Source organism: Lepidochelys kempii, chromosome 7, assembly GCF_965140285.1.
Source record: "Lepidochelys kempii isolate rLepKem1 chromosome 7, rLepKem1.hap1, whole genome shotgun sequence".
NCBI classification, from domain to species: domain Eukaryota; kingdom Metazoa; phylum Chordata; order Testudines; family Cheloniidae; genus Lepidochelys; species Lepidochelys kempii.
This window is the reverse complement of record NC_136386.1, coordinates 91139277-91166003: the sequence shown is the minus strand read 5'-3', so window position 1 is coordinate 91166003 and position 26727 is coordinate 91139277. Positions and strand designations below refer to the sequence as shown.

Here is a 26727-nt window from a genome sequence, read left to right as displayed (position 1 = left end):
TCAAATAGGTCTGTAACAATGCAAACAGCAGACCACAATTCAATAAGATAGCCTAACAGAGCCATAAGATTATTTTATAAAGTTACTTACGTTACACATGGAGGGCTTGTCTCTACTACTGCTTAAGTCAATGTATGTTATGTCACTCAGGGGTGTGAAAAAGCCACCCACCTGAGTGACATTCTCCTGCCAACACAGATTTCACCTCTCGTTGAGGTGGAGTAATTATGCTGATGGAAGAGCGCTCTCCCGTCAACAGTGTATCTTCACCAGGTGCGTTACAGCGGTGCAGTTGCATCGGTGCAGCTGTGCCAACGTAGCAAGGTAGTGTAGACTAGCCCTTGCACTTCAGATCTGTTTTTGCTTTGATATCAGTTCATTACAGGAAAATACAGTACTATCAAAAATGCCTTCCCCGTACAAATGTGAAGGTTCAACTGTACCAGTTTTCCGCAGAGAATTCCACATGTCTCTATTCCTCTTACTGTATTTGCCTCTGCTAGCAGCAGAAATTTGTGACAAAGATCTGTGGGTAAAACTACACCTCGGAGTGCTTCAGCCATTTGATCTAATAAACGAGGAGAAAGGGCATTTATAATTTAGTCTTCAGTGCAAAATTTTCTAATGTAACAGGTTTACACAGTTAAGAGATCAACTGAACTGACTTACATACGGAGTGCCATACTTGCCACAAAGAAGTTTTTGTCAGAATAATATAGAACTTTACAGAGCATAACCTTTCTTCTATTAAATGTACATCGAAGAATACAGAATGTTAACTGGATTGCATTCACTAAGGCAGTGAACTAGCACTACTTCCTGGTCCAAATTTTCAGAAGAACTCTAAAAATGCAGCCACAGTGGGCCTGGGCCTGCTCCCATGGAGTTAATGGCAAAATTCCCATTTAATTCAATGGAAGCAATTGGGTCTGTAGTCTGCAGGCCTAGGAACTTGTAGGTGTGAAATGGGTAATCTCAGATGTACGTATCCATTTTAGGTGAGAAAACAAAGGGTAGTGTACAGACACACAAACATTCCAGGAACATTTGGTCCTCCATGTCAGAGAAAGCTACAATGAAATACACACATGCAGGTCGATATCATATAGTATGTTAGGAGATGCAGAGGAGCATTACAGCTCCACTGAACACTTACTCTGAACAGTGCTTAAAGTGGCTGCTGGCTTTAAGGCCTGGTTTACCGGAGGAGATTGTCCAGTAGAAACAGAGGCATCACTCTTACTGGCTTTCTCAGAAAATGTGGTAGATAAGGAGTTATTCTGATGCATAGAAATGCAAGACAACACACTTCCATCAATCTGCTCAGACATAACCATATTCTCTTTAATTTTCTGATCTCGGGCTAGTTCTTGCTTCTTAAGCTGATCTTCAAAGAACTGAAACTGCTCCGTTTCAAGCTGCTGTTGTCGCATCTGTGCAATTCTCTTCTTTTCTGCTTCTATCAGCCTCTGCTGCTCCAGTTTCTTTAAGAATTCAGCTTTACACTTGTTCTGCAAAGTATGTAAATAAAGTGGTCAGATCCTTTAGACGATGTTAAAAGAGTCACAAAATCATGAGGGGAAAGCTAGCAAACTGATTACCAGTTATTATCAGACAATAATGACACTGTTTGGAATACGTTAGCCACATTGCCCAATACAATTGTGCCCACAGAAGTGCTCTAAAATAATAAACACGATGTACTTAGGGGTAGAGGACAGAGATCTCCCATTCTGCACACCCCTGATACATTATGCATTTACCTCAGTATTAATAGTATTTGCCCTTGACACCCTTATATTTTAGCAGAAATAATTATAGTCTAAAAAAGTCATTTTATGAATAGGGGAGTAAAGGGAGAAGGCACAAACAAGTCTTTGTCATCAAGGACAAATCTATCTTCAAGTGGATTTCACAGCACAGTTCTCTCTCTCACACCTTCTCCTGCCCTCTTCCTTTCCCCTTGGACTGCTTCCGGGTATGTCTACACTTAAACCGCTGCACAGACACTCACTACAATGACAGGGGGGGTTCTCCCATCGCAGCAGTTAATCCACCTCCCCAGGAGGCAGTTGCTATGCTGATGGAAGAATTCTTCTGTTGACTAGTATTCTCTACACCAGGCGATAGGTCATCATAGCTACGTCTCTCAGGGGTGTGGAGCTATGCCAATGTAAGTTTTCAGTGGAGATCAGCCCTTAACCTTGCATTGTATGGATTTTTCCACACTACTTATTGTTCTCTCTCGGTCACAGTAGGTCCTCACTGTACTCTCCTCTCCCTCCAGCTGCCCAACACCAACTGCTATTCCACAAACTGCAGGGAACCTTCAGGTTCCAACATTCCTTCACCACTTCTGTTAAAGAGATAGCAACACAAACTGTCAGAATCCAGTTAAAATATAGATACTTAATCAATAACCAACAAACAAAACAAAACAAAACCTCGCAAACAAATCATAAATGGGAACATGGATTCTTGTTCCAAATTCCAGGAGACGCTCTGTGGGAGAAAGAACAGTGTTCCTTACTTCCTCTACCTCTTTCCATTACAAGCTTTTGAACTACAAATCCTACTCTCAGTGACTTTATTACACAAAGTGGGAATATGACTATGCAGCCCTTAATAGTTACTTAAATACACCCACGAGTCAACCAGAACCTAGCCTAATTTTGTACTTTTCACAATGCCTTGATGGATGTCAGAGTTCAAGGGAATACTAGTTGTGTTGTGGTCTAATTTTGCTTTTTCTTCAGGGAAAAGGGGCCAATTCAAATACTCATTAGTACAGTATCTGAATTTATCAAATAAAATAGCATTAACCAAACTGTACCAACCTGCAATAGAGGCTTTTTCTACAATAGATAAAGACATTAAGCATTTCTATTAAGTAAATGCTAAAATATTTACATATTTATTTCTAAATAACCACACATCTACACCACTTATTTTCAAATACACTGCTTTATTAAAAAGAAAAGGAGGTCTTGTGGCACCTTAGAGACTAACCAATTTATTGGAGCATAAGCTTTCGTGAGTACAGCTCACTGCATCGGATGCTTTATTAGATGCTCAAAAGACACAGTTTCTAATAGTGCCTAAACAATAGTAAAATTTAGATGTTTTTCTCATACAACTGCTTTTTTATTTGAATGTTGATTATGTAATATTTATAACTAACTGATTAAATCAGTAAACATTCATATGAATAATGCTTTAAAAATTAAATGTGAATTCAGATAAGACTTACTTTGTCTTGCATATATTCTTGGTATTCTGCGTTATATTTCTTTAAAAGATCCTTCTTCAATTCATCTGTCCTTGGAAATGCAACCTCTTTCAGTTTCTTTTGGGAAGGGGTGGGGGAAGGGGAGGAGAAATAAAAAAAATCGTAAAACTGATTTCCTGCCTTTGAAACAAACAAACAAACAAATTAGCTGGGAAGGAAAATCAGCTGGAATGCAGATTTAAAAAGTCAATCATTTCAAAACAAAGTTAAAAATACTAAATTACAGGCATGTCAAATACATAAAGCCATGTCTGTAGCTGTTATCAGTTGGCACAGTCCATTGAAGCTATGCCAGTTTACACCAGCTGAGATCTGGCCAACAGATTTCTTGTTGAAAAGAAAAATCACTTTTCCAACCAGTCTGATGCCTCTGTGAGGCACAAATGACATGTGACAAACGGCATTACTGGCTCAGATTACGTTTATTTCTAGGTTTTAGATCAGCTTTGGCCCAGATCCTGCAACAAGCTATCTGGGATGAGCCTAGGTGGGGCTCCACTCAGATGTGGAGTTCTGCCTGTGGAGAGTTTACTGCAGGAATGGGGTCTTTGATATTACATGTTTCAAGACCTTAACTAAAGTACTTAAGCATGTACTTAATCCCATTGATTAACAGAATTTAAGCATGTGCTTGGGCACCTCTCCTGAATAGGGATGCTTTCCTGATTTAAGGCCCAAGGCAGAATAAGAATCGGAAGAAAATTATGTGGACCAAGCCTCAAAAGAGACCCTATTAAATGTATTAAACTTACAATGGTAGACCTCAATCACATGGCACTTTACATACTTGCTTAGCTTTACTCACATAAGAACTCCTATTGAGTTCAATAGCTTGGGCCCGTAGTTATTGGGGTGTTTAAATAATTCAAACTGGAAAATTTAACATCAGTGTAGCATTTTGCCAGATGAATCTGAGTATATACAAACCAGTGCACAGGTGCTATTGCCTGTCACAGCACACATGCACCAGAAAGCAGCTGTCCCCTTCTGGAATCACTTGGAATGCACTGTGGAATGGCAGCATGAGGCACAATGTTTTGCTAGAAGAGACAGTTTTCCATATTTCAGTGAATATCAATGGATAATTTCAGGTGTTTTAAACTGAGGAGGGAACTATTTAAAAAGTTCATCCATTAATTAAAGCAATGATGAAACCAATATAGTACTGGAGAAATTGGGAAAAACATTAAAAGGAAATGGAGTACATATTTTAGTGTTAAAGAAAGCAGAAAATACTTTGGCTTATCAGCACGTTAAGCAGATAATATACAGTACACTAATAATTCCAAACGTCCCTCCGGCACTCAGAAGTCAAGGGTCATTCATTTAAATGGAAGCAGGATGATATCCTAAATGCTTTTAAATTAAGGTATTTAAAATATATGTATCCTTTAGAAACAGATTTAACTAAGTGTCAAACAATCCATATACTATTGGCTCTGTTCAGCGATACCAATTAATTCACATTTTAGGAGTTGCAATTAGAATCCCAGCAATGATCAAGTTAGTAAACTGAAATTAAACTTTGTTGCTAATGGAGTTAGTTAAAAGAACTTAGTCTTGGTTGGTTCCGTACGTATTTGTTAGTTCTGGGGAAAGAACAATTTAGTTACTGAGAGAGCAATGCCAGGAAAAAGCAAACCTACCTTCATGATATCCTGTTTTTCTGGTACTGAACATTGCTGATAGTCTCGGTGACTGGGCAGCTTTTCTACAAATAAGCTAGAAAATTAAACACACACATTTCCCCCCTTGTTAGCCAAAGGAAGATCCACAACAGCTTTTATGTTGGGAGGAAAACAAGTTTTGCATATCACAGAAGTTGAACACTACAGTCCAATTTGATTTATAGCAGTTTTCTATGCTTTCACAGGTTTAAACCATGTCACTGAAATTCCAGCACTGATTTACATAACACAAATCTTAACCCCCACAATATTATTTTCTGTAGCTGGATGCACTTTTCCTTGTTCTTTAGTAGCAAAGGGTAATAGCAGGACTAACTAACACATGGCACCAGAAATCACCATGCTGGGCACAAGCTAGCCTTTGTAACCCGATCTTATCAGCATCACCCTTGTCCTTCCATCCCCTTTTCACTCTGAACACACTTGTTAGGTCTTGTCTTATTTAAGGTCTTCAGGCCAGTGAATGTCCTTTATTCTATGATTGTTCATGGATTGCAACTTTCACGAGCTACTGCCATGTAAATAATAATAATGATAACATGGTAAAAGTCTAAGAGAGAAGGCTTCCAACAGAGGAAGTCTCTGTAGAGACTTCATGTGAAGTCATGCATGTCATACTGACATGCATTACTGCAGCCCACTTCTGACCACACCAACCTGTGCTACAAGGTGAAACAAATTATTTTATAGAACAGGCAGAATCAATCACTATTGTGCACGTAGGATGCACACTGGATACCTCTGTTTACAGCCACCCATAGCTTTCTGAAAAGTTCACCTTCAAGACTGGAAATTTCCTGGCCCTCTGTTCCCAAAAGTTGCATGTGTTTGTTTAAAAACAAGCAACGAACAAATGCAACAATGCCTGAACAAACAAACAGGATACCAAAGTGAGGGAACCCCCCCAGTCCCCCATTATTATATATTTAACTTTTTTTAAAGTTCTACAGCCTGTCTCCTTAGAAAGTTTAAATCTGCTATGGACTTAGCTCTCAATTAGGAAGTAACTGAGTGTTCTAGTGAAATCTGCTTTTGATTTGATGGAGTTATGACCTTTTGAAAAAAAAATCACATGCTAAGCATGCACTGGACATTTTGCAATGACTTATTCATTCAGGGACAGACTCTGTCTAGTCCTTGTGTGGAAGAGTAGCAGAATGAGGGAGTAAAAAGCCCCTCTTTTTGTGGTCTGTTTGATGGCTGGGCAAAATTACCAAATCAATCTATCCATCAGACTCATTACGGTAAAAAAAAACTACAGATTATTCCTTACGTTATAAATTTATTATAAAGAACAAAAGCATTCTCCAGGTTTCCTTCCTCCAGATATACAGATGCCATGCGCTCCATCTCTACTCCGGATCTAAAGTAACGACGCGGCGTAATATCCTCATTGATTGTTATATTACAGGCAAGCTTGCTTAAGGCACGTACTCGCTCCTCTGGGCTCACTGAAACATCTGTGTGGTCAGGCATAGCTGCTAACTTTTTCTGAAAAACAAGCAACACATCACAGGTTACATTTCACCTTGGATGGCTGACCCCATTCACACATGTCCTTGTTCAAGGCACTGAGGGAAATTTAAATTTAAATCAATAAATTAATTAAATAAAATCAATCAATAAATAGCCACAAATGTTAGTAACAATGAAAAGACTTCATCATGCGTCTTCAATGGCGTTAAAAACCATGAATAAATTATATTAAAAACACAAAAATTGTGAAAAAGATAAAGACAAAATTAAATTAACTAGAGTGAAACAAATAAAAGAATAAGCCTGATTTGGCAGCTTCCTAGACTTCCCAAGATATGAATTCCCATAAAGTGCCCCATTTTTATAGACGTTTAAAGTATTCTACCTAGGCCTGATCTACCCTTGGAACTTACACAGGCCCAGCAACATCTCCTAAGTGCATGAAAAATCCACACCTCTGAGAGATGCAGCTATGCTAACATCACCCCCCAGTGCAGACAGTGCTAGGTCAATGGAAGAATTCTTCTGTTGACCTAGCAATCTGGGAGTAGCTCCAGCAATGGGAGAAGCCCTCCCGTTGGCATAGGTTGTGTCTACACTGGAAATGCTACAGCAGTGCAGCGGCTGTAGCATTTCAAGCGTAGGCAAGCCCTTACCACTGGATGTAATGTTTACAGTTGGGTGTAGCCTAACTGATAACAGCAGTCAGAATTTGCAGGATCACACCAGAAGTTCATTTCAATGGAACTTTACAGATTAAAGCATTCATTTACAGCTGAATAAACTAAAGCTATTTAACAGGACAGGAAGAGAAGCCAGCAAGAAAAGCCATGAACTCATGTTCTATAAGATTTAATACATTTTCTCTTTCATACCGTTATTTAAAATAATTTTGATTACATTCCTGAATGAAACTGCAGCTGTGAAACTGCTTCATCTTATTATATTTTAAAGGCTTCAGTCTTTCAATTCAGAATGTGTATACAAACACACCCCAGAGGAAGTGCACAGTAACTAAGAGGGAGAAACCCAACAAATCAAATGTATTCAATATAATATTTAAAAAATATTTAAATTCCAGCTCGCTACACTCCATACGAAGGGGCAGCTGGACAGAGAATAAGGGTGGTAGCAGGGAATGGTGGTTAGAAACTTGGAAAAACCCTTGAGCTGGTGGTCAGCACAACTAAACTAGCGTGGGTGGTATCAGATAGTTTGCTGCTTTTTTGAAACTCTGGATGCCAAAGCATTAAATATCAAAATGTAATACATACCAATGAACTAACAGTGAATGGCTGTTCCATGTTGCCCACAGTCTGCAAACCAAGAAGATTACTATTTCTTTTCAATCTCTCCATCTGGTCACAAAGAACAAAATGGGGGGCACAGGGGAGGAGGGCGGAAAAAAAATCAATGCAATGTTTAGTGCTTGCAGTAAGTTGCCCTCCCCACAGCCCCGCGAGTCATGGTTTATTGGTCAAAGAGGAACTTCAGTACAAATACTCTGATTGTCACCATGTGCTAACACGAAATATGATAATGAAGTCATTTTAACTGAAAATATCTTCAAACATCTATGTTCTTATGCCATGCCAAGTACCATAACAGTTTAAAATCGAACACAACACACACAAGTCAAATTATGCATTTTAATAAACATGTTACTACAGGTGGCCTCAGTATATAATAGTATATTAAGTAGTTTTAAAATAAATTGATTTCATATTTTGTTAAGTTGTAATTTAAATGACAAACACAAAGGAGGGGGAGAGTCCAAATCAAAAGTTCAGAGACTAATAAGTGCATTTGTTTTTCCATCTGCATATGCCATGGTAAATGTATCTAGGTACAGTGTGAATTTGAGCACTTTTTTCTAGCAGGTCTATAATTATAAATTAAATCAGGCAACTGTCCTGCCTTAATATGGAAACTACATGTTTAGTAACTAAAAGTATATGAAACCTTTCTAGCACTATTTGTATAGCATGTATAGCACTGGTCAATTGCAAGAAGTGATCGAAAACTGCACTCAGCATGGAAGAGATAGGAGTTAACACGACCCTTCAGTAAATGCAAATAGTAACAAGTAAAGGCAAACATTTGAAAGTGCTGTGGTCATCAGCAAAAAAGGCTTCTGACAAGGAAATGATTCATTAAGTTATACTTTAATATGAATCTGAAGCTGGGAAGGTGGGTGCTCTAATTCCCAACACTTCAGTGCTCAATCTAGAAGATTGGTCTTGAATGTCAAAGGTTTTGTGCGATACAGAAAATGCACATTACAAACATCTAAAGGCTAGACTGGTTCATCACAGAAGCCCCAGACTCAGAGGAGTTGCAGCAAAGACTTAATGTGGACTTCTCCCTCTCTGGAGGCTAGTTTGAACCCTGGCAGAAATTAGAGCAACCCCTAGGGCTGTTTTTCTGTATCTTTTTACAAAGAAATAATTAGTTATGTTTTCTGCGACTCCATTACTTCCTGTCTTTGCCTCTTCCTTGTTTTTCTTAAAGGCTAATCATATCTATTAGGTCAGCCTTTAGTTTTAACCATTATCTTTACCATTTTAGAGTCAACAATTTCATCTCAGTTATTAACTGGCCAGTTTTCTTTCTTTTTTGTTTTGTTTCCTCCTTGATTTACTTGTAAATTCCTTTACTAATCCACTTATTCCCTTTGACTAGATATAACTAATTCTACATTGTTGCAGTCATTATAATTACCTAATAAGTCTTACTGGCTATATATTCTTGCTTGGGTCCATCCCCAGTTTTTCCACTGCCAGCCCTGGTTCTTTTTACAATCATTGCTAGGTGTGCTACAAGTCTGTGAATTGGCCTAAATTTTCAAGCCGATGTGTGCAAAATACTTGCATGCTTTTGCAATGCTACTTTGAAAACTGGATCTGAAATGTAAATTTGGTTCACTCACATTTACTGTCGTATGTACTTCCCCAAAAATGGTTCTATTCTAGAGATTCTAAACTTCAGCCAAATTAAAATTCTCAAGACAGGGCATTAGAAACACAACTACAAAACCTGATTATAATATGATGCTTCCTGTTTCATGTGAGAATCTCCTATTATATGTAACAGTGAAAATGTGCTCCATATACTAACATGGAATACTATAAGTAGTGAAATTTCTTTTTCAAGAATAAACCATGTTCCCGTAATGAGTTAGGTATGATTGTTCTATGAAGTGTTTCCATCCAAAGAGCGACATTAAAAAAAAAATCCATGAAATTTTATAAAGCAGGAAGTTTTGCTATATGTTGCAAAGAAGGACCTTTTCTTTTACAGAACCTAGATATCAAATGCAGAAGTCAGTTTATTCAGGGGAAATTTTGAATTCTGTTAACTAAAAAAGATCACCTCAACATGAACAGATTTTACACAAGTGAATTTAATCGTCTTCCAATCAATCACAATAGCCCTCAGCTAAGTGAGAGTTTTGTTTGTTTGCTTTATAACCCTAGTGACAAGCCACTAAGGCCTCCAGATTATTCTTCAAAAGAGTTATTTTGTCATGTTTCCTGGCTCAGTCTTTACCACTGCTAGCACTGTAATCAAATCTTAAAAAGAAGTCCATGGTAGCTGCTGGGTGCTTGGCACCTTGGAAAATCAGGCCACTGTAAGGATTTACAAGGCTAACATAAGTTAGCCTTGTAAATCCTTACAGTGCCCTGATCTCTCTCTCTATATATAAATATATCTTTGTCACTGTACCCAGTTATGGGTCTTTAGTGCTACCCTGGTGGCACCAAAGGACCATAAAGCTAGCTTACCTGACCACCTGGAAGTTGCCCTGGTGTAAGGGGAATTTTTGGATGGGGCTGAGCTGGCATATTGGTCCTATGCCTCCTCCCCTGCCCCCCACAGCCCAACACCAGGAGCTGTATTTTGGGAAAGGGAGAATGCCACAACACTGCCTATTCCTGGCTTGTAGAACAGACCCTTGAGGCCACAGCAGGCTACTTGCTCTAATATATATATACCAGGCGCTGAAGGGGGCCTTGGCCAGCTCCATGCAGATCCACCCAGCTCAGCCAGACTATTGAAACTACATTACTGTGGACAGTATCAAGAATCAGGACAAAAATAATGGGAGGCAAGGAGCTCATTTTCATAAGCTTTCCTACCCCTGCAGCCTCACAGATTCCCTTGGTGGAGATGGAGAAGTATTTTTTGATCTTCAGCATGAAAGACAGCATCCAGTCTTCTTTGATTCATGTGGCACAGAAAGCAAATGCCTCTGAAGGATCAAAACTTGCTACAATATATATTCATGTTAAAACAAAGGGTATGAAATCATTCCCTCCTTCACTTACCTGTCAAGTCCCAAGCTCAATATTTTGTATTTTCTGTGTATCTGCAGATTCAATCCACAAAATGTGATCAAATCCTGAACCCAACAGTCCTTACTTAGGAAATCCCTTACTGAAGACAACAGACATTTTACCAGAGCGAGGACTTCAGTATTTCATCTATTATGCAGGAACTAATTATTAATTTTAAGTTTACCCCTGCTACAGTTCTATTATTTTTCAAAAGCATTACTGCTCATTCTTTAAGGAACCAGGGAAAGGGGGGAAGAGAAACTGATACAGGATAGATATCAGAATGAGCATTTACTTTGGATCAAAAATAGTATTCCCCACCCCACACAACCAACCTTAAACAAGAAGTGAAACACTCCAATAAGTCTGTTAAAAAAAAACAAACTGCATGGGCATGTATCCGAGATAAAATCTGCATTACAATGATCTGCTTTAGTGATAAAATAGATCAAATTTCATTTTAAAAACATCTTTCGCCTTGTAAAATGTAAAAGTTTACTAAAGAAGTGGCCAGTTCAGGAGAAGGACAATCTTTTCATAACTAGGTTGCTGGTCTGAATCCAACATGGGTCAGTGGTGACAATGTACCACCACAGCTTTAATACTTTCCCCACTCCTACTAGCCAGGCTGAAACACACTGGTACCCTGAGCCACACCCCCGACTGCCCCATATCTCATTGGTCAGGTATCACCCATTCCTGTCACCCAAAGCTCCCAGGGTCCTGAGGGCTGAACACTGAGCCAACCAAAATGCCAACTGCCACTAAATGAATCAATCAGTGCTGCTCTGCCCCCACCCAATAAATCATTTTATGTCGGCCTCACTGAGGTTCCCCTCCTCCTGGATGACACCAAAATCCATTCTTAAACAGGAAGCAGCCAGCTGTGGAAGATCACCAGTGATGGGCTCTTTGTCTGCCACCATCCCAGAAAAGGTTTCTGTTGGGACAGATTCCTCTTTTGGGGAGGCACAAACACCCATCAAGGAATTCCCACCCCCGTAGCCCCAACCTTCCCAGCATGCCCTAACACTAGCAGTACAAAAGTTAAAGTTAAAAGGTTACATTTGCCTCATTAATTTCTTTAAAATAAAGGAGTGTTAATAAGAAATAAAGTTCAATTACAAATTCAGGCATATTAAGAGGAGACATCTGGTGGCAGCAGAAACTCACACTTCCTCAAATGATGCACTGGTGTTTGTGAAAGCCTTGAAGAGCAAGCTCCTGCACGTATGCATACCATGTCAAGATACAGCAAAAGAGGTTAGCAGAAAAGTCAGTACAAATAGTGAAGCACTTGATTTAAAAAAAATCCCTCGTGGATTCCAACGTAGAAGGCAATTTGGGTTATGGAACAATATTTAAAATTGATACAGTAAATACACTACTAGGACAAACTTGACATTTTTGTAAAAAATTACTGTAAAAAGATACAAATGTTATGCCTAATACCATATACAGCACAAATAAAAAAATGTGGCTACAAAAGCACTGACATGTTTTATAATGATTCTAATATGCTTTCTGACCAATGTATCCAAGTGTAGAGAATAATGAGGAGACTACTATTATATAGAAGATTAAGCCTCTTTAAAGAAAAAAAAAGAATGACATTGGCCAGCTTGGTTTGCATTTGCACATGAACATACTATATGTTTGTACAGTGCACAGCAAAAGAAATACCCTTATCCAGATTAGGGCCTCTGTTATTGAAATACAAGTTAATAGTAAAGGAGTAATGAAGTACTCTACACGATCAAGGAGAAACTCAAATGTGTAATCCCTTAAGTGAAATGGAGTGTAGTTTTATTCATTTTTCAGATATAGAAAACAATTGTGTTAATATATAAAACCAGGGTGGATAAAAATCAATGATTTAAAAAATAAATAAATAAAACACCAGATTTTTTTGATAAAATGCTTTTTGAAGAAAAAACCTATCTAAAGATAGTTTTAATTAAGATAAATTATAGCTTAAAGATATCTCATCGTGGAATAGGGATTATAAATTCTAATTCTATAGTGTGAGACAATATATTCATATCCAATAGTTCATGGATTAGGGACCTAATCTTATGTGGTGCCAGGAGCTTCTGTATAGATTATTTAGGTTAATCTTTCTATCTACCCAGTAGGACTCAGTGCAGAAGATACCATCAGAGATGCTTAGTTTAGCAGTTCTCAAACTGTGGATTTGTGTCTCCAGAGATAACATTGTTGTTAACAGCAAAAATGGTTGTTGAAGTTTTTTCGAAGCGTTTTTTTTTTAAAAAAAAATAATAAAATTTCATTTCACTATTTTAGTTAAAAACAATTTTAACAAAAACAAACCTGATTTTAAAAAACTTGAAGGTTTAACTAAATTCAAAAATTCATATGCTCGTTTTGTTAAAATATTATGTTTGTTGTTGAAGAAAAAGATCCAGAATATATAACATTGTTGTTTTAGTTAAATAAAACAGTTTAAATGTCTGTCTGGTGATATTCTCCTCCTAATACAGCATGGCAAGAAAATCCTCCAAATATTAATGATTAACCTGTTGAATTGGAGATAGTTCACCTCCCGATGACTTCATAAATATCTGCTTCAATTACCTTTGGTAAATGAAATGACCAATCATTCATTTTCTGATATAGCTGTAAAACTAATCTGAAAAGTTCTCAAAATAAATCACTTTAAAAATATATAGTCTGCACCTTCTAAAAATGAAACTTACATCTATCTCTGAGTTGTGAAGAATATGTATTAAGGTTATAACAACGAACAAGAATGCACTTTTATGTAGAAATACATGATTAAATCGAGTCTTCCTGACTTGTGATTTAAATCAATTGATTTAAATCAAATCCATCCTGTGTAAAACTATAATCCAACCCCCAGTGCCGGGGATATGAGCCATTATACTAACTGGGAACCATCTCAGCCAGTCATAGTGTTGGAATGCTATACATCTACTGACATATTTCTCACTTATCCAATCCTGCACACTTCAATTGGCTGAGAGTAATCAGATTTGCATAACAAGTGTATAGTTATTTATTAATAACCAGACAGTGTGCAAATCCATGTAATGATTACTTAAATGCCCTGAGCAAAATGGAACACAAGGATTTATATAATCACTGAATGGCTATTTCTTCATATACATATAACGATTAAGCAAATTCTCCTAGTCCCACTGGTAGCTACATACAGAACATCAACATGCTCACAAAGAGCATGGTACCTACAATTTCTGCCCTCCACCTACCCCATCACACCACAATTTTATTACACATGTTATAATGACCATGATGTATAAAAAATGCAGATTTTCTTCTAGTGTAAAAGTGTGCATCTAGGAAAAGAGTTCAGTCACTACTGAAGTCATCAATTTAATGAGGAAAAATACAAAAACACAAGAAACTCTTAAACTCCTAATTACAGGCCCAAACTGTCTCAACAACTTTTAAATAAGACCATGATTACCATGGGTGGTGTTCTTAAAAATTAGTGGCATGGCATAGCCCTACATTTTTAAAATCCACTGTATCAAACCTAAGAGTAAAAATAAATAGTTTGTACAGAAAGTACAGGCTGGCTGAGCATTTCAAAGGAGCCAAAGGAAGTTTAGTGCCTATCTTCCATTGCATTTCACTAGGAGGTAGGCACCTAAAAATGGAGGCTTCTTGGAAAAAATAAGTCATGGGACAGAAACTCTGTCTTTATAGATTACTTGAAGATAATCAAAACAGCAAAAGCTGCCTTCTAACAGTTAAGTCTGCACAGAAGATGGCTGTCTATAAATAAACATGGGCTTTTGGAGTAAGTGTTCACTACCAGAATGATTCAGTTAGCATAAAGAGAGCAACAGCCTGTTTTAGACAAAGATGAGAGAAGGAGATAAAAAGACTAAATTAATTTAAACAAAGAGGTCTATTGATACTGCCCAAGGACTGTATTAAGATCATGTTTGGTAAACAAGAGGCGGGTGGGACCAGAAATTAGACCTAATTGGAGGACAAAATAATGAGGGCATGAGCTATTCCATTTTCACCCTTTTTTGGGGCCCTTTAAAAGATTTTTTGGGGGGTGGGAGGAACACGACTACCAACACTACAACAGCCACTGAAGAGATTTTTCATTATAATGCCCAGAAATTGGCACACTCCTCACTATCACTGCTGCATCAGTGAGGGTCCCAACCTGATACAGGTGAGATCCTGCTCTGTCTTCCCTTCCTTCATGTGCCCCTTTTTGCACAGCCTGTCTCCCAACTCTGGCCCCGGCCCATGCTATCTTAGAATCATAGAATATCAGGGTTGGAAGGGACCTCAGGAGGTCATCTAGTCCAACCCCCTGCTCAAAGCAGGACCAATCCCCAACTAAATCGTCCCAGCCAGGCCTTTGTCAAGCCTGACCTTAAAAACCTCTAAGGAAGTAGATTCCACCACCTCCCTAGGTAACCCATTCCAGTGCTTCACCACCCTTCTAGTGAAAAAGTTTTTCCTAATTCCAACCTAAACCTCCCCTACTGTAACTTGAGACCATTATGCCCTGTTCTGTCATCTGGTACCACGAGAACAGTCTAGATCCATCCTCTTTGGAACTCCCTTTCAGATAGTTGAAAGCAGCTATCAAATCCCCCCTCATTCTTCTCTTATGCAGACTAAATAATCCCAGTTCCCTCAGCCTCTCCTCATAAGTCATGTGCTCCGGCCCCCCCAATCATTTTTGTTGCCCTCTGCTGGACTCGCTTCAATTTTTCCACATCCTTCTTGTAGTGTGGGGCCCAAAACTGGACAGTGTACTCCAGATGAGGCCTCACCAATGCCAAATAGAGGGGAACGATCACGTCCCTGGATATGCTGGCAATGCTCCTACTTATACAGCCCAAAATGCCATTAGCCTTTTTGGCAACAAGGGCACACTGTTGACTCATATCCAGCTTCTCGTCCACTGTCACCCTAGGTCCTATTCTGCAGAACTGCTGCCTAGCCAGTCAGTCCCTAGTCTGTAGCAGTGCATGGAATTCTTCTGTCCTAAGTGCAGGACTCTGCACTTGTCCTTGTTGAACCTCATCAGATTTCTTTTAGCCCAAGCCTCTAACTTGTCTAGGTCCTTCTGTATCCTATCCCTACCTTCCAGCATATCTACCACTCCTCCCAGTTTACTGTCATCTGCAAACTTGCTGAGGGTGCAATCTACAGCATCCTCCAGATCATTAATGAAGATACTGAACAAAACCGGCCCCAGGACTGACCCTTGGGGCACTCCGCTCGATACTGGCTGCCAACTAGACATGGAGCTATTGACCACTACCCGTTGAGCCTGATGATCTAGCCAGCTTTCTATCCACCTTATAGTCCATTCATTCAGCCCATATTTCTTTACCTTGCTGGCAAGAATACTGTGGGAGACAGTATCAAAAGCTCTGCTAAAGTCAAGGAATAACAGTCTACTGCTTTCCCCTCATCCACAGAGCCAGTTATCATCTTCCACCTATCCTCTCTCTCTCAGCTTTTCACCTGATCCTGAAATTAACTGCATTGCACTATCATGGCGAGATGAGACAGCCTATCCAGTTCTGCTCAGCCAGAGAAGGACCAGTAAAGGCGAGCGACCTGACCAGACCAACCAAATGATGTCTCTGCCCATGGCGGCAAGTCAGGATCCAGAGCAATAGCCATTGTGGCCAACCAACCGTCCGAAAGCATCTGTCCATGAGTCATGACTGATTAATTTTCTAGTGTGTTTGCCATGGAACTAAGCAGGCTGAAGTCTTTGTGTGCCGAAGTGTTTAATAGTGGACAACAGCTGGCACCTTTAACTCTTTGGGCCCACACTAGCAGTGTTCTGTTAATTTAGATGGAAGGTAAGTCTGGATGATCTTGTGCCAGGAATCTATGCTATCCATTTAGAGAACCTTGCCTCCATGATGGCTCTGCAACTAGTGTTTCTAGTCAGCAGCACAAGACCATGTGAACTGACTAGCAGGGTCTCCCTTGAGCCCTGGCAGTCCTTATGGCCACCCCCACTGGAAAGCTGGGGAGCAATACAAGAGACATTCTAGTGGTCAGAATTATATTCTTTACATCTAATTTCCATGAACCAGAAGAGAGATGAAGGCTTCATCCCAGTTGTTAGGATATAGATATTCAGGCCTGTCTGTAAAGGCCTATACTCTAAGAATTTAGGTGTATTCTTATCACTTGGCTAGTGATAGAGGTATAAAAGAAAGAATCAAAACCACTGTCTGCCAGTGTACGGGCCTTCTCTTACTGTGACAGTTTGTGGCCCTGTGCTTAGGCTCAGGCCTTTGGCTAAGCAGCAGAGGCAGCCATAAGCTGGGAAGCGAACGGTCACATCCTCGCATTCCAAACTAGTCACATTGAAATAAGGTGCTATTGGGCTGTTAGGCACTATCAGGACAGGATTGTATTCTTATCACCTCCAGAGAAAGGGAAGTGCCTAGAAAATGTAAAAGGAAACTTAGTTTGATAGCATCCTGTCTGGCAAGAACTCACTTATCAATAGCTGGGATGTGAAATCCTCACTTCTGTATTGTTTTGTCATTATAGTTCCCACTTTGCTGTTGTTTTTCTGTATAATCTCTGTCTGGTTCTGTGATTGTTCCTGTCTGCTGTATAATTAATTTTGCTGGATGTAAACTAATTGAGGTGGTGGGATATAATTGGTTACATAATCATGTTACAATATGTTAGGATTGGTTAGTTAAATTTCAGGAGAATGATTGGTTAAGGTATAGCTAAGCAGAACTCAAGTTTTACTATATAATCTGTAGTCAATGAGGAAGTGACTGGGTGTGGGTGTGGGTGGGGGTGGGCATGGGCATGTGGGTGTGTGAGATGGGAACAGGGAATGGGGGTAAGAAAATTGGAATCATGTTTTGCTAAAGGGGGAGATGGGAACAGGGAATGGGGATAAGAAAATTGGAATCATGTTTTGCTAAAGGGGGAAATGGGAACAGGGAATGGGAGTAAGGAAGTTGGAATCATGTTTGGCTAAGGGTAGGAATGGGAACAGGGACACAGGTGTAAGGCTTTGTGGTGTCAGAGCTGGGAAGGAGGATACTAAGGAAGGAAACTGGAATCATGCTTGCTGGAAGTTCACCCCAATAAACATCGAATTGTTTGCACCTTTGGACTTCGGGTATTGTTGCTCTCTGTTCATGCGAGAAGGACCAGGGAAGTAAGTGGGTGAAGGAATAAGCCCCCTAACACCAGTCTCCACCCACATCTGCCCAGTCTTTGCCATCTCCTCTGTGCATAACCTCTATAGGGTTGCCAGGTGTCCGTTTTTCCTATCGGAACGCCCAATCAAAAAGAGACCCTGGCGGCTCCGGTCAGCACTGCTGACAGGGCCATTAAAAGTCCTGTCAGCAGCACAATAGGGCTAAGGCAGGCTTCCTGCCTGCTATGGCTCAGCGTGGCTCCTGGAAGCAGCGGCATGTCCCCACTTCAGCTCCTATGTGTAGGGGCAGCCAGGGAGCTCCTAACACTGCACCTGCTCCAAGTGCCAGCTTCGCAGCTCCCATTGCCCTGGAACTGCAGCCAATGGGAGCTGTGGGGGTGGTGCCTGAGGACGGGGCAGCGCACAGAACCACCTGGCCGTGCCTCTGCATAGGAGCCGGAGGGGGAACATGCCACTGCTTCTGGGAGCTGCTTGAGGTAAGTGCCGCCCGGAGCCTGCACCCCTGACACCCTCTTGTGCCCCAACCCCTTGCCCCAGCCCTGATCCACCTCCCAGCCTCCGAACGCCTGGGTCCCAGCCCTGAGCACCCTCCTATACCCTAAAGCCCTCATCCCCAGCCCCACCACAGAGTCTGTACCCCCAGCTGGAGCCCTCCCCACACACTACAACCCCCTACCCCAGCCCTGATCCCCCTTCCACCCTCTGAACCCCTCAGCCTCAGCCTGGAGCTCCCCCCTGCACCCGAAACCCCTCATCCACAGCCCCACCTCAGAGCCTGCACCTCTAGCTGGAGCCCTCACCACCCCTACATTCCAACTCCCTACCTCAGCCCAGAGCCTCCTCCTGCACAATGGCAAATTAGCACAAAGGGGGAGATCCTACCTGGAGAGGACCCTATGTGTAGTGCTAGGGGGCATAAGCCTGGAGCCATTTGTCCAAGAGATTAAACCTCTGTGCTATTCTTTACAGTCACACAATTCAACCTCACTTCTACAAGAAAACGTGAGTGAAATTAAAATAGATTTTTCCTTAAAAGCAGCCAAAAGGATGTAATAAGCCCTTCCAAGACTTATACTTTAAAGTTAGTCTGCAATTCTTCAGAGTAAGAAAACTACTGAAGTTCAATTCAGATGTGACATTTTTGGCGCAAGATCGTCTATTTTATCTATTTTCTAACAACAGATTTCTTCCTGGAACAGATTCACTTTTTACATATCACTGTTACCACTTTAAGAAGGACTCTTTAAGAGAGCGACTTCAGCAATACAATGAGAAAGGTTTGTTACAGACAGTGTGTCCAAAGGCTCTGATATCCAGCTGCAATACTGCTAATAGCACACTAATCAAGTTATCAGCAATCTGGAGAATGACAACACAATTTTTACTCAGCTGTACTGTGTGTCCATGATAATAAAACTAGTTTCTCATTAACTACTGCTTTTCTCATTTCCACCCAATGTAAATCACAGACCATTCATTTGCTATACTGGGCACTAACAACAACATATTAAAGTTATCTTTATATTCCCAGATTATTCCATGCATTCTTAACTTTATGAGGCCTGTATTGTTTAAGTTTTGTCCTGCCTTGTGGTATCTACAAGCTCAATTCATAGATCACTGAACCAAGCCGCTGAAATCAATTGTTAACAGAGGTAGATAGATGAAACGGAAAAATTCTGGATACAGGTTTACAATTCAGCATATTGATACAGGTTTCAGAGTAGCAGCTGTGTTAGTCTGTATTCACAAAAAGAAAAGGAGTACTTGTGGCACCTTAGATGAAGTGAGCTGCAGCTCACGAAAGCTTATGCTCAAATAAATTGGTTAGTCTCTAAGGTGCCACAAGTACTCCTTTTCGTATTGATACAGTTGCTATGCGAAATGGCTTAATAGGCAAAAGAAAAATTATCACTGGTAAGAAAACAGAAATTCCAGTCATTGTAAAGTGAAATTTGAATTCATTGACAAAGACAGTAGTAAACCTCATTCTACATCGCTTTAAAGTGTAAAGCAGGACTCTAATCTTCATCTACTTTTATACATAAGGTTGTGAAGCTCAGCTCTAATAATACATCACATATAAGGTTTCTAATGACTACACCACTTTTTAAGCCTCCTGCCCCCCAACACTGTTACAGGTCCTACTTGATTAAAATGAAGAATTAAAACACAATGATGTGTAGAATTGGTCATGTCTTCATCCAGAAGTGGAGGGGAAGCTGCTGTGGGATGGGGAGAACAGAGATGAGAAGTGTGGCCCAGAAAGCAAGCAGAGCCCAGTCTGGCACAGGGGCAGTGCTAAGATTCCTGTCACTCCATGAACACAGACAACAGCAAGACAAGTAGTCAACTTTTTATTTCTGGTTTCAAGACATCTGCTGTGCAGCTCTTGCCAAGATTGCACCTACAGAGATCTTATCATAAATTAAAGATACCCTTCCTTGATGGCATCCCCAGTGATACCACCCACCCTCCAGCACAGATGACCCTAGTAGAATAGGGAGTTGAAACCAGCATCCCCTATCCTTGTGGGGTCACAGCCAAACCAACTAAAACCAAATACTCTTACACCCAAATGCTGTCCCCAGATACTTATTTACTTTAGTTGGAGTTGATAAGGAGACTGTGACCTCCAGAACAGAAATTTGGCTCTCCAAATCTTAGTATTTTAACTGGCATTTTAAACAAAACACATATTTTTAATAATTATCCTACATTCTTTATGTGCATATAGTTTCTAATGAAGACAGCTGGGGACTTATACATAAATAACTACATATTAGTACACATGCTCTCCACCTTTATATTGAAGCTACTGAAGAAGCAAATGATCATAAGCTCGTTCACTAAAGGGCCAAATTCTGAAGGCAAAAAAGGCATCCTTTGGGGGAAGTGTGCAGCCAGTAGATCCACTGAGAAATTAATGTCTCATCCCATCCTGGATGAGAAAAGGGCCCTGAGGCTGTAGTAGTGGCTGTGGTGTGATCCAGAGGTTTAGCGCGGGAGGGGAATGGATGCCTTCCCAGAAACTATGGAAAACCCACACAACGCCTGTTCATCTGAGCTTTCTGAAACAGTCATGACTGGGTTCAAATGTATTAAGATACTGTACTCTGCAACAGTTTCTTTATCGCGGGGCAAGCAGCTGGTCACTTCTAAGGGAAAGCTTTCAGAATGCTAACTGCTGGCCACTAACATGTAAGTTATTAAGAGAATTCTTCTTTTCTTGACTTGTGGTGCCAAACTAAAAGTTGTATTTTTTTTCCTCAGATAATATTTCACAAAGATCTCAAAAGACAAGCACAAAAGGATTTTTTACTACATTGATAAAATATCACCAGTGCCAGGATTTCATGAAGCAGATATTCCTTTAGGAGTAACAATATTCTGAACTAGCCATTCATTGAAATATATTTACATTACATGCTTCATTACACCATCTTTCCAGTGGTCCATCAAAATTATGCCTGTAAAATCCCACAGTCAAGATCCCCTCCTGCAATACAAAGGAAAACAAAGAGGCACAGAGTGGCAGATAAGACCCCAAAATCAAGGAAAATGGGCTAAAGTAGCAGTGTCAGCTAAAATTCATCAGCCTCCTTCCCCTCAGAGACCTGCTAAAGTCCCTCCACAAGACCATTACACAGGTAGGGCATCACAGATTAAGGAGAGGCATGTCAGGCCAGAGTGTGGGGGAAGCCAAAGCAACAGTCATTTTCACATGACAAACTCCTTGACTAAGCAGCAGAAATACTACCAGAAATGGTGCCACCAGCATCAACGAAGTTAAAATACCACTTGCAAAATTAATCTTGATACTGTGTCTTGTAACCTACTAAGGGGTGAGGGACCTGCACTGCAAAGGGAAACAAGAAAGGGGCAAAGAGCAGCATGGAGGGACTGGCACACTTCACAGACTGCTAGGACCTGCTGTGTTGGAAGCAGCATTCCTTGCAGATTTGCAGGTTGCATAGTTTCAAGGCAATATCCCTATCCTCTTCAGGGAGGATGCCTTAGCACAGTCAGGTCATGGTCTATGAATAGTGCTCCTAGGCTGGGTGGATAAAAATCAATGATTTAAAAAAAAATTTTTTTAAATGGATATTTTTAATTTAAATCTGATTTTTTTGATAAAATGCTTTTTGAGGAAAAAACCTAACGATAGTTTTAAGTACATTATAGCTCAAAGATCTCTCATCATAGACTAGGGATGATAAATTCTATAGTATTAGACGATATATTCATGTAACGTTTAAGAAAAGTTTTGTGAATGAGTTCCAATAGTTCATGGATTAGGGATCCAATCTTATGCGGTTCCTGGGGCTTCTGTACAGATTATTTATGTTAATCTTTCTATCTACTCAATGGGATTCAGTGCTCAGTTTAGAATAGGGTTTCCCAAACTTGGTTCGTGGCTTGTTCAGGGGAAGCCCCTGGCAGGCTGCAAGACGCTTTGTTTACCTGAGTGTCCTCAGGTACAGCTGCTCGTCACTCCCAGTGGCTCCGGTTTGCCGTTCCCAGCCAATGGGAGCTGCGGGAAGCTATGGCCAGGCCCACGCTGCTTCCCGCTCCCACTGGCCAGGAACAGCGAACCACAGCCACTGGGAGCTGCGAGCGGCTGTACCTGCGGACGCTCAGGAAAACAAAGCGTCTCGCGGCCCACCATGGGCTTACCCTGAACAAGCCGCGAACCAAGTTTGGAACCCCTGGTCTAGGAGATACCATCAGAGATGCTTAGTTTTGCAGTTTTCAAACTGTGGATTTGTGTCTCCAGAGATAACATGCTTGTTAACAGCAAAATTGTTTTAAAATAAATAAATAAATATAGAGAGGTGAGAAATAACAGACCTCAACCCTACTGTCCCTCTGCAAATTTGTGTACACAGAGTCAATCCCTTACCTCTCTTTGGGTGTCTGGCTGGTGAGTCTTGCCCACATGCTCAGGGTTTAGCTGATCGCCATATTTGGGGTCCGTAAGGAATTTTCCCCCAGGGCAGATTGGCAGAGGCCCTGGGGGTTTTTCACCTTCCTCTGTAGCGTGGGGCAAGGGTCACTTGCTGGAGGATTCTCTGCACCTCAAAGTCTTTAAACCACAATCTGAGGACTTCAATAGCTCAGACATAAGTTAGGGGTTTGTTACAGGAGTGGGTGGGTGCGTTGTGCAGGAGGTCTGACTAGATGATCATAATGGTCCCTTCTGACCTTAAAGTCTATGATTCTACGATTCTAAGTGCAAAGTTTCAAAAAGTTCAATAAACAGAAGATTGTTGGGGGCGGAATAGATCTGGACAAGGAGAAGAAGTCTGGAGATAAATGTGAGAAGGGAGGGACAGGCGGTAGAAACAAAAGTGAAACTATTTGAGCAGCATATACCAGAAGTCTTGAGGTCTTTCTGATTTGAGATCTACCATACCATTTTCTCACTAGAAGGGAAAACCTATAATGGCAGCAGGCTGTAAAAGAGACCCAGTTTGGGAATATTTTAATGAAGTTACCTGTGGGTAAGACAGGCATGCGTGCAAAATGCAAACAGTGCAACAAAGAAATGCAAGGCCTGGTAGCCTGAATGAAACAACATCATGAGAAGTGTCCCTTCTCAGGAGGAAGCTGCACTGAAGATGATGAAAGGAACATGACTGAACATGCAGGATCTTCAGCTTGGTAAACTTTTTTATTTCATACTTCTTTCTTACGGACTGCCCGTCTTCCTTCTGGACTATTCTTGAATTCTCATGTTTGAGCAAAAAATATAGTTGTTACTCTATGGTACTAGCATTTTAGATGCAGTTGTGATAAAAAATAAATAGCTGAAATAGGCAGATCTTCCTTTTACAATTTCACTTTTAAAGTAGTACTGAGTTTCAGTGAATGCAATGAGTAATACTAAGTGGTCATGTTGGTTGTGAGCCCTCCAATTTGGAGAAGTGAAGGTAATTTGAGGACATCAGTTCTAACAGATTTTAGCAAATAAAATTATCAGGAGTGAGTGAGTGCAGCACAGGCGACAATGCTGATAACACCCCACCCTTTGGGTAACCTGGTTGACGACTACAGTACAGCTGTTACCAGATCAATCATGCTTGCGTGGCACAAGGTTTAAATATGTTTGACATCAAGACAATACAGTTAATTGATTTCAAAAGAATTAATTATTTAAATGGCTTGCTCTTTCATGATTTTGAGTAAATGGCGGTTGGAGTCCCTCTTGAAAGCATGAATTTACTTCTAAAATATTAAGTTTATGACAACAAAAATTGTGGTCTAGCAGCATTAAGCAAAACAATCAAAGAGACAAAAATAAAGACCAATATGTTATTTTAACAAATACAACTGATGATCCACAATAAAACCCAGATCAGTGGTTCTCAAACTTTTTTTTTCTGCAGACCACTTGAAAATTGCTGAGGACCACTTAATGAGCTTTCCAAATGTTTGTATCATTAGCTAACTATTGTAAAGCGCATTGGATAAAAGCGCTATCTAACAAACACATAATAGTAATAAATAATAATAATAAACTTTTTTTTGTTCTACAAATAAAAGCACACAACTCATATTTTCATATCAGTAGTTTTACCTTTCTAACGCGATGGATGTGCCCTCTCTCCCCGGCCACAGCAGCCTCCAAGCTGGGGCTGGGAAGAAGGGCCGTCTCTCCCCGGCAGCCGCAGCCCTGGAGCTAGGGAAAGTCACCTCTTTCTCTGGCTGCCACAGCCCTGTACATCCCAAATTCCCCCCACCCCCTCTTCTCACCCTACTGCCCCCTCCCACCTACCCCCTATTCCCCTGAAGGCCACCACCTCACCTTACACGTGCAACTTCTCCAGGGTCCAGGCACCTAATTAGTGGAGCCACGCCTGCCCTTCATTCTCTCACGTGCGGCTGTCCAGATGCGCACCTTAGAGGGAACTATCCACGGACCACCTGAATGGAGCTTGCAGACCACTGGTGGTCCATGGACCACAGTTTGAGAACCTCTGACCTAGATGATTTAGAATATTTCATGCTTATAAGCACACTGAAAGTCATGTACAGAGGAATTTAGAGTGTTTTAACAAGTACTATTTTTCTTACCAAAAAGAAATTGGCAGACAATTGTAACACTTAATTTTTTATATATCTGCTGTGTGTGTGAATTCTGGCCACAACTCTGCAAACACTTAAATACATGCTTAACTTTAAGCACATCAGTAGTCCTTTTGATTTCAGGCACTTTGATTAGTGGTTAATTCATTTTATATACAGGTAGGGTAAACATGTACTTTAAAAAAAATGGGAGCAAAGTACATCCTTTTAAATTTGGCTTGTGAATAGTGTTTTTAAGGAACTTGTGACTGGATTATACTTCTAGACTACTTAACAGAGCCAGGCAAATAATTTAAAAAAATATTCACCACGTATCATTTCTGTCAAATAATTTTTTTAACAAACATTATTCAACCAATTCTGTGGGAAACTAGACATTTGTGTCAATGGGTAGTAATGGCACAATTAACTTTTCTTTCCTAAAACAAAGGTGTTCTACTTCAGTAATACCCATATTGCACAATTCCTCTGACCTGATAATCAGAGCTACAGAAGAATCTACAATTTACCAACAGAGAACTAAAAGAAAATAATGTAACTGCTCATAAATGTAAGCTATTATTCTGTATAGTGTTGCATTCATATAGGATATATGATCAATACTGGTCTCCTCTTCCAGTCACCAATAAATAAAATTAATAAATAAGATTGGTGTATTGTGATAATCCCTCCCTTCGCCACCATCAGCTTGGAGATTTACATTGGTAGCTACTGTTTATAGGAGCTGTATCCCTAATTCTTCAATACTTTAATGGAAGAATAGGCAGAAAACATTTTCCCTTAATCAATCAAAAATCATCCTATTGACAAAAGTATTATTTAAAAATAATATAAAGCTGGTTTCTGATTAATTTTTAAGCAGGAAATAATATCCAACTACCAGGAATCTTAGAAGCAAGCACCCATTGCTTTGATATAATGAAGTGATAATGTCATTAACACTGGAAATTGTGACCAGAAAATTTTTCTGAAAGATTAACATTTATCTATTTATTAAAAATAAAGAAAAATACATGTATTAGAAAGTAACACACAATATCAATATAACATTTGACAAAGAAATAACATCTGAGTCAGACAAGTACAAAGAAACCTGTTTGTTTAAATGTTAAAGAAAACAAAGGCTCAGTGTTTATTTTTATCAAACTTTTTTACAGTTTCTTTAACAAAATTTGCCTTGTCATTCCCTCAACAGCCCAGGATTTAATTATAACTTTTCACCTTGGGCTATCAATTTTCCCTAAGATGGTAATCAATTTCCAGGAAATGCCTTACTACCTCATGTTGCGCATATTTTATGCATGTAAGTTAACTCACATGAGAAGTCGCTTCAGTAGAGTTACTCGTATGTATGTTTGCAGGATCAAGCCATTACATCCCATTATTTATTTCATTATCACAATATTTTAAAATAAAAATCTCATGTTTACAATTATTTTAATTGGCACAATATTATCTGTAATATTTTCAGTAAAATTTGCGCAATTATAACTAAGCAGTATCTACAAGAAACATTTTCTACCATCTAAAGTTGGCTATGGGACCACAGCTTCTAATTTTCCCCAGGAGTGCTCAGCCCCAGGCCCCACCCGCACTCCACCCCATCCCCCCGAATCTCGCCACCTCCTCCTGCCCCCACTCCACCCCTTCCCC

At 40.1% G+C, this 26727-nt stretch overlaps 1 protein-coding gene across 4 annotated transcripts in view; it reads right to left on the bottom strand.

Annotated features, from left to right (window-relative positions):
• STAMBPL1 (STAM binding protein like 1) overlaps positions 1-26727 on the bottom strand; it is a 42059-nt gene that overhangs the window by 11797 nt on the left and 3535 nt on the right. For all 4 annotated transcript variants that reach the window (XR_013636081.1, XM_073353776.2, XM_073353777.2 and 1 more), the window contains exons 2-7: positions 7728-7811; positions 6251-6468; positions 4936-5011; positions 3251-3346; positions 1157-1511; positions 444-568 (exon numbers count right to left, since the gene is read on the bottom strand). Coding sequence is in view for 3 of the 4 variants with exons in the window: in XM_073353776.2 (XP_073209877.1) it covers positions 444-568; positions 1157-1511; positions 3251-3346; positions 4936-5011; positions 6251-6468; positions 7728-7811 (954 nt within the window). In the remaining variant the exon portion in view is untranslated. The remainder of the gene's footprint in view (positions 1-443; positions 569-1156; positions 1512-3250; positions 3347-4935; positions 5012-6250; positions 6469-7727; positions 7812-26727) is intronic.